General features: G+C 42.9%; 1 protein-coding gene across 6 annotated transcripts in view; it reads left to right on the forward strand.

Annotated features, from left to right (window-relative positions):
• ITPR2 (inositol 1,4,5-trisphosphate receptor type 2) overlaps positions 1-8,192 on the forward strand; it is a 489,465-nt gene extending 481,273 nt beyond the window's left edge. Inside the window, exons 56-58 of one of the 6 annotated variants that reach the window (XR_009048516.1) lie at positions 3,124-3,285; positions 3,962-4,418; positions 6,189-8,192. Coding sequence is in view for 4 of the 6 variants with exons in the window: in XM_057703556.1 (XP_057559539.1) it covers positions 3,124-3,285; positions 3,962-4,048 (249 nt within the window). In the remaining 2 variants the exon portion in view is untranslated. Of the gene's footprint in view, positions 1-3,123; positions 3,286-3,961 lie in introns of those variants that run through there. The other 5 variants (XM_057703556.1, XM_057703555.1, XM_057703557.1 and 2 more) reach the window with 5 other exon arrangements.
• Positions 8,193-8,555: the final 363 nt, after the last annotated feature.

The raw sequence follows: 8,555 nt of genomic DNA on the forward strand, positions 1-8,555 counted from the left end.
AAGGCAGTTTCACCGTCTCACCCATGGTCTCTTTGCTAAGCATTAGAACAGTGTTTCGTCCCTGTTTCTCCTGGAAACTTTCTGAAAGCTGAGGTTTTCACCATCCCCACCTTGAGTATCACTGTGTCTCCCGGTACCTTCTCACCCCAGGCCCAGCTGTCTGAGGTTCTCAAACCCTTCTGGTCCATCAGCCCCCCTGGAATCCTGGTCCTGATACAGACCACCTCTCCTCTCCCACAAGGCTGCCTTCTTGGCTCTCTCAGGAGGAGTCCCCTGTCTTTTAGCCCACTGGTGGCAGCTACCTGTCTTCCTGCCCCCTCCGTAGGAAGGTCCCCAGAAGAGAGTCAGCAGAGTCGACTCCCCATGCCAAGAAATGTGATCTTCACCCTCATGTGAAAATGCATTTTTCAAGCCTTCGCATCACTGTCCTCTGATAGCCGCTGGTCACTCCTGTGCATTCTGCACAGATTTTCGCCCTCGGCCACCAGCAGCCCCTTCATCCACCGCATCTCCTGACCTCCGTCAGGATGAATTCACAGATTTTGTGTGTGACTCATCCAAAAGATTCGCCTCTGCAGGTTGTGGTTTTTAAAATCTGTGGTTTGTAAAATATACATAACATACACTTTTACCATTTGACCCATTTTACATGCGGAGTTTTGTGGCATTCCGTGTATTCACATTGTCATGCAGCCATCACCACCAGCCATCTCCAGAGATTCTTTGTCTTCCTTCACTAAAACTCAGTGCCCGTGAAATACTAACTCCTCACATTCAGTGATATTTTATCAGTTTTCAGCTCTTTTCACTCTGGAATTTTTATTTCCTGAAGTTGTTCTACCTTCAGAATTTTAAACATTATTATTCCACTTGCTGTCCACAGTCTCCTTTCTTGCCAGGAGGCCTGGATGCAGACAGGTCTGGGTGGGGATCCCAGCTAAACTATTTGCTAGCCTCAGTGTCTTCATTTGTAAAATTCAGATAATAGGTAATGCAGTAAATAACATAGATACTAAATAGATAAGAGGACTGGAGCCCATTGGATGGTAGAACGGATAAAGTGCTTATCGAGCATTTAGCACAGGTCTGTGCTTCTCCGTCCCTCCTACCAGTTCACACGCTAGTGCTCCCCACTCCAGCCACTGCCCTGTTGACATCCACAGCTTCCCAATCCCTTTGTCTTTCTGATACCCATTCCAGGGACACACCGTCCTAGATCAGTCAAGCTGTCTGCCTCAGCTACACACCCACCTGGGCTGTTGGTGAACAGCAGTCTTTCCTGGAGTCATTACAAGGCACGGTCTCCCACTCTGCCCTGCAAGCATTTAATGAGCCCCTATGTGGCTTCCTCTTCCCATTCCTCATGCCAGCCATTTCAGATCTTTCCTCTTCACTCCGTCTCCCTACCCTACCACTACCCCAGTAGTTATCATTTATCTTCTATACCTCCATGGATCAGAGTTCTTAAACTTTAGTGCACATAGGAATCATGCAGGTCCCCAAGAGGTTCTGATTTTGTAAGAGGCATTGGGGTTGAAATCTGTGATTTTAACAAGCAACCCCAGGGGATTTTGATATGCAGAGTGCCCAGGCCACTTTTTGTGGAGGGCCGTCCTAAAACCACAAGCTCCTTGAGAGCAGTATTTTGGCTTATCTGATTTTCATATCTAAATATCTGGCAAGAGATGTTGAAGGATTGATTGAATGAATGAATCTGGCTGTCACTCTGCTCTTCAGAGTAAGTTACCATTCTCCTTTGTAATGCTGATTAGCTACAGCTATTTAAATGCAACGTAAATCTCTTTAATATGTTTTATCCTATCTTTTATCAGCCCTTTTCACTGCCATTGGGGGTAGGGAACTATAAAGAACGTGTTATTCTCTCTCTAACAACTACTAAAAAGGAAAAAAAAAAGAATCCAAGGGCCAGATGAGGTTTAGACAGAGGTGCAGACATAGGTAGGTTGGGCCTTTACTCCCCTTTCCCTTCAGGGAGTAAAATACTCTGCTGACTCCTGTTCTAGGGAGATGTCTTTGTGGCCACTGCAGTGGGCTTTTCTGGTGTGGAAAGAATCTTACGCAGGAAGGTCACGGCTAGGGATATTGGGAGAAGGTGACTTAGAGAAATAGGCAGAGATACAGACTGACATATCCAGTCAATTGTGGAAAGGCTCACCTGCCTTCAGATCCCGGCTCTGCCATTTCCTAGCTTGCGATGAGGGTAGTTAGCCCGCTGGGGCCGCTTGATTTCTCATCTGTAATATGGGGACAGTTTCTTACCTCTCAAGCTCTTTTGAGGATTGAAAGGGCATAAGTAATTCACAGTGCTTCTGTGATGGCAGGCAATCAGGCAGAGTTTTCAAGAGAGGTGGGTGTCTTGTTAACCATCCGTCTTTACCACATGGAGGGGACACACACACACACACACACACACATGCGCACGCCCAGCCCTACACTCAGTCAGCCTGGAAAAACAGAAGAGGCACCGGCTATTGCCCTCTGGGGAAGTCTAACTCTAAAACCTCACCCACACTGTAATAAAATGTTTCCAAAGGGAGCAGACGGGGTAACCTAGGGCCGTGCCCTGCCTCTTCCCTCTTCCCTGAGCGGCGCTGGGAGCCCGTCTTGGGGAAGTGGGGGGTAAAGGAGCGGGGGCGGCCGGAACCGAAGCATTTCTCTTGCCGCCCGCCTCTTCTGCCACCCCTTTCTCCTCTGCGCCGGGGCGGGGGTGGGGGTTGGGGGCGGCGAGGATAAACAGCTCAGACCTTTACACACACACTTGGATCTGCCCTCCTCGGCCTCCAGACCCTTCCTCGCCATTCATCGGGATTCACTGACGGCCCTCAGGGTTCCGCGCGCTGCTCTAAATACTTTATCCAGGACCTCCCTGGGAGCCCATAGGAAGTTTGTTCCACATCTAAGAAGACCGATGTCTAACCCCCACTTCATACCCACCCTCAACCTCGCCCCACTCCTGACCAGAAAGAGCACCTTTGGCTTTGTGTGCTCAGAAACGTCGATTTAAGTGCTAATAATAATGAACACATAATAAACATTCTTCACAGACTTCCAGGAGCCCTTCCGTATGTATTCCCTCGTTCCCTCACATGCATTTGCTTTCAGGAGAAGAATTTGGACTGGTTTCCTCGGATGCGAGCCATGTCCCTTGTTAGCAATGAAGGTGACAGTGAACAAAACGAGATTCGGAACCTGCAGGAGAAGTTGGAATCGACCATGAGTCTGGTCAAGCAGCTGTCCGGGCAGCTGGCGGAGCTCAAGGAGCAGGTGAGCGCGCTGGGGGCGGGGCATGTGAGTGGGGCGTGGCTGGAGACCCCCCGGGAGCGAGATTGTTGTCCACGGGGGACTGTAAATTCCCATTAAAAAAAGCCCACGCTGTGTTGCAAGAACCACGTCTCTGCAAGCAGAGGCTGCTTCTGCGTATCACAGCTCCCCATCGTGCGTGGCACGTCTACGGAACGGGGAAGGAAGGAGGAAATGCCAAAAGACAAGGACTTCTAGGGACATTTTAATAGACAGTCGTATTTTCTGCCATCATAGCAATTACTAAATTCACCAGAAAGGCAGATCGTTATTAGTACCTGTCATTGTAGTGCTACAATCAACCCCTTCATCGTGTAAAATTGTTAGCATTAGTAAAATAATATCAAAAGTAAGCGTGGTAGCTTTTAAAATGACTAAGGTGATCATATGTGTGTGACAAGCAAGGGCTGCTTTAAAAGAACCACGGTTCCTCTTTCTTAACCACAGAGAGGGGTTTGCTCTGTTTCTCTGCCTATGGAAATTCACTTTAAAAATATTTTCCCTTTTTTTGATAAAAACATTTTCCATCTTGCCGGACAGACAGTAGATGCTTGAGAAATATTCATCCGACACTGTGTGTCCCACCAGCACTAGGAAAGAGTGAGAAAATCAGCTCAACACACTCTCTCTTTTCCCCCAGATGACAGAACAAAGGAAGAATAAGCAGAGACTGGGCTTTCTCGGATCAAACACACCCCATGTGAATCATCACATGCCACCACACTGATACCATGGGGGCAGCCGTGACTAGCCTTTCATCAGTGTCCTGCCTGATCACTGAATAAAGAACTGAGACGGAGGGGAGTGAACAGTGCCTATTGTTGAAAAGTTAAAAACAACCAAGTGCCAAGATGTTGAGTGGTTTAGCTCCGAGAACAATTTATAACTGTGTTTTCATGGTTGAGAAGATCAAACTTAAAATGCAGCCGCTAGAAAGCACGCATCACGCATTCTTACTGCAAAGTGAAGTCGCTGGCTCAAATGGACGGAGAGGGTAGCGGGAGGTGGGGTGGAAGGAATGCAGGGCGGAGAGAACTACCTTTGGCTGAATCGATGAGTCCGTTTTGTCTTCAATGCTGACTGCAACCTTTGTCATGGTTGGTTGGAATTTCTTTCTTTTAATTATGGCATATAGATCAGTGATACAGGAAGTCATATTTTGGTGGCTAAGTTTTACTAAGGGAAATAACTGAAAAGATTAAAAATGAGTCACAAAGAAAAATGTTAATGCTTCCAAACCGTAGCTGTCACAGGGCAATTTCCTTATTTATCACGTGCAACACAATGGATTGACAGGTCTAGGAACTAATGCTTTGGAGCTTATGCCCCTTGGACTGACAATGCGAGTGGAAAGTGATTTCCTTCTCCCAGATTCAGAGGGGCTCTGTCAATATGAAGCACAAAAAGAGGTTTTCGTATAACTTGTTAAAAACATGTTTAAAGTCATGTTTAAGGTTTTAAAAGGTTTGGGGACAAAAAAAGCTGACAGTAAACCCCAGGAAAGAAAATTTTGAGAACATATGTATGCTATTAAAATACATTGAGATTAATAAATGAACACGCTTAAAGCTGACAGGAAATATTGAGAAACTTATGATAGTGGCATTGCCTTTTATAAATATGGAGTAAAAGCTATTTGGTTCATGTTTGCTGTGCTTAAGAACTGAGTGGTTTTATTTATCCTATTCCTGCATTTAGGAAAAAATCCAAGAAATGTACTGAATACTCAAGAAAAAGCAGCGTTTCAAATGCATATTTTAAATTGTATCAGTAAGAGCTTTTCAAAATGTAAAAAGAGAATAATCTCTTCCTCAAATTGTTTTTATGTTAAATTATGCAACCAGAATTTGTGGAGGGAAAAAACAACTGCCATGCTTGTGTTATTCTTAGAGACCATGCTTTTAGAACATCAAAGCAAAATTCAGATCATGAAAGTGTTAGGAGAACTGCCACGTGGCAAGAGAGCAAGGCACGTGACACCAGACTCTGGGAGTTGCTCTGCAAGCTGACCTTCTGGTCGCTGCCCCCAAAAGAACAAAAAATTGCTTTTTTAAACTCTCATGTTATTACCACCAAGGTTTAAGTTCTGGACAGGATTTGCTGTGACCATTTTTAAAGCTTTTGGATTATTTTAATATAGTTTAAGCTATTGGCTCCTAAAATTCTCAAATCATGGTCCAGGTAGATGATAAAGGATGCCTGAACCAATCCTTCTTCCTCACATTGTTAAAATGTAGACTTGGAGGAAAGCTGTTGAAACCCAGAGCAATGAATTTTTGAACTGAGTCTGCTGGTACACCTCCTCTTCCACTCCAGATGCCTCCCCAAGTGGAGAATTCCTCACTCTGATATGATAGTATTTTTCCTGACCAGTCGCCAAAAGGTTATGATCCAGAGATGCTCAGAAACTGGGATGTATATATCTGTATGCAGCACAGAACTTTGAACCTAGTAGGCATTCAGTAAATGTATGTGAAATTCCACTGTCATTCAACCCTAATGCTTCATGGATACTTTAAACTATATCATATGTTGATTTTTTTTAATGGCTTTACCAAAACTGAAGTAGACCAAAGTAGCCATTAAAAAAAAAAAAAGAATCCAAGACCATTATTCTAATTAACAGTATTAGATGAAAAGTACCTGTTAAAGTATTGTAATCAGGCAGAGAGTTTTGCAGGTAGGGAAAAGAAGGGAAAGGTGGTAAATATTGACTATATCCCAATGTCAGAACCTTTCTCTGTTTAGCACAAACTAAAATATTTCTGATGGATGTTCCGGCATCGAGAAAATAAGTTAATTTGTACAGATGAGCGCATCCTGTCTTTCAGATGAACTATCCAATCGTTTCTTACGTTTTTTTGTAGAGAACGAGCCATTAGGTATGTAATTGCCATCAAGAAATGGCCTAACCTCTCCAGCCATTGTGGAGTGGCAGATCACCATGTCACCGTGTGTTTTCTCCTGTGAGAAGTATTCAAAAGAGATTGCAACTAACCAGACTCTTATTTAATCACAATTGAAATATTTCTCAGGTGTGTTTCTCTTTCTTTCCTGCCTAAATACTTTAAGATTATAAAGCAAAATAAACAAAAGCAAACAAAAAAAAGCATTTTCAAGGCTATTAACTTTATGATGGAGAAGATAATAATGGGAAAATTTGACATTTGCTATAAATTTATATTTGTTTTACATATGTTTGTTAATGCAACTGGAATATTTGACCTGGGCAAGTATCAATTAACATTCTCATATTTATATAGTGATAGTAAAATATAATCATCTTTGATTTTGATGTTAAGGAAGATGTTTTACTATTTAGTTATTAAAACCCATATTGCCTTAAAAGTATGTTTCTGCTGAACATAGTTTTTAATTTCAAAAGGATTTTATTCCCCTACGTGTTTCATTCTGAGGCCCAAGAGTTTCATGCAAGTATGTCTTGACTATAATATTAAAAAATAAATTTTACACATGTAAAACATCATATTTAAACTAACTTTAAAAAGTTACGTTAGACAGGGCTTATTTTCTTTCATACTGAGATTTTTCTGTTGGTGATGAGGATGCAGTTTCTAGTGGATTATTAATAAATCAGGAAGATATTTCATTCAAGTCAGAACTAATTGTTTGCTTTTTTCCCATATTCTCAGCTCACAGCTCATTGTTTCAGCTGCTCTTTTTAGCTAATAGTTGTTTTATTATAAACAGTAATGCAGTAGGGCCTCCCCTCCACCCCCACACCCCAGGGCTGAGATTGAGCAGAGAGGCTGGGAATCTGGAGACTTGGGGAGGGAAGGTGCAGATTGGGACTTCACTGTAAGTAGGGGAAAGAAGGAATAAAGGGTAGATAATAGGATTAACAGGGCTTAGCCCCCCAGGGACCCAGTAGACTGGGACATGAGTAAGTCAGTATTGCACAGGTATAATGATGTAACAGATTACAGGCTCAAGAGATAACCCTTAAACATTCAAAGAACAGGGCTTTGTGGAGAGCAGCTGTAAGAGATGTGTTCCCTCCAGCTTTCTTAAATCTTTACAGAATAACAAATCAGCATATTCTGTCCACAGACCTGTTGCAGGATGCCCTGACGCATGATCCAATGCAGAAAGGGGTGCAGCAGGCATCTTAAACACAAGCACAGGTGCCTACAGGAATCAGGCAAATGGCTCAAATGCGGGCACGTGTGAGGGGCACACCATCTGTAGGGAGGGGGGAGCCAGTGGGGAGCTTTCTTTTTTTTTCTTAATTTATTTCATAGACGTATACTTGATTTACAGTGTTTGTGTTCATCTCTACTGTACAGCGAAGTGATTCAGTTACACATATGTACACATTTTTTCATATTCTTTTCCAGCGTGGTTTATCCCAGGATGTTGAATATAGTGCCCTGTGCTCTACAGTAGGACCTTGTCGTGTATCCACTCTATACATAGTAGTTTGCATCTGCTAATGTGGGGAGATTTCTAACCGCAAAATTTGACACCTAATTCCACTTTGAAGAAAATGTCTGCGGCCAGTTGAGGGCCCCTGGTCACTCATTTGTTATCGCTGAAAGAATTGTTGATAAAGCTACCCCATTTAGTAGAAGAAAGCACACTACACCAAAACCAAGCAGAGGAGCTAAAATGCACGTGAAACTTGAGAAATCTGAAAATAAATCCAGGTTTCACCTCTGAACTGGAGTGTTTCCACAGACTTGAATAATTTATAAAATTATCATATCAGCTCTTCTCGTTTTACCAGTAGCCTTTTTTTCCCCCTGCAGTAGAGGAATGCTATATTTGCCTCAAAAAAACATGATTCTAATACATATCAAGACCAGATAAGTATAACTTATAAATTATTATTAATAAAATTGAATTTGTTTAATTTGTATGTGTGTGATACTTTAAGTGCTTTATTCTTTTCTTAACGTTCCTAAATAATGTATCCATTGGTGTGCAAGTCCTTATTATTGCTATTTTATATAGTGAGACACGGGGGACAAAAATTTCAGCAACTTGAACCACACTGGTGAGCTAATCCAGATGGACCATTGTGTCCAGCGTTTACTGAGAGTTGGCCAAATTCCCAGTTGGCCAGCATCTACTTGTATATCTACATTGTGCTGATACCCAGCCTGGGCTCCGTGGGCAGAGGCCGTTTGGTCATCCAGGATTTCCTGGTTCTTAACCCCCAGAGCATGGGACAGCTGAGATCAAAATGACTTGCATGAATCACATGCAAACCA

This window comes from Hippopotamus amphibius, chromosome 12 (genome assembly GCF_030028045.1).
Source record: "Hippopotamus amphibius kiboko isolate mHipAmp2 chromosome 12, mHipAmp2.hap2, whole genome shotgun sequence".
In the NCBI taxonomy this organism is placed as follows: domain Eukaryota; kingdom Metazoa; phylum Chordata; class Mammalia; order Artiodactyla; family Hippopotamidae; genus Hippopotamus; species Hippopotamus amphibius.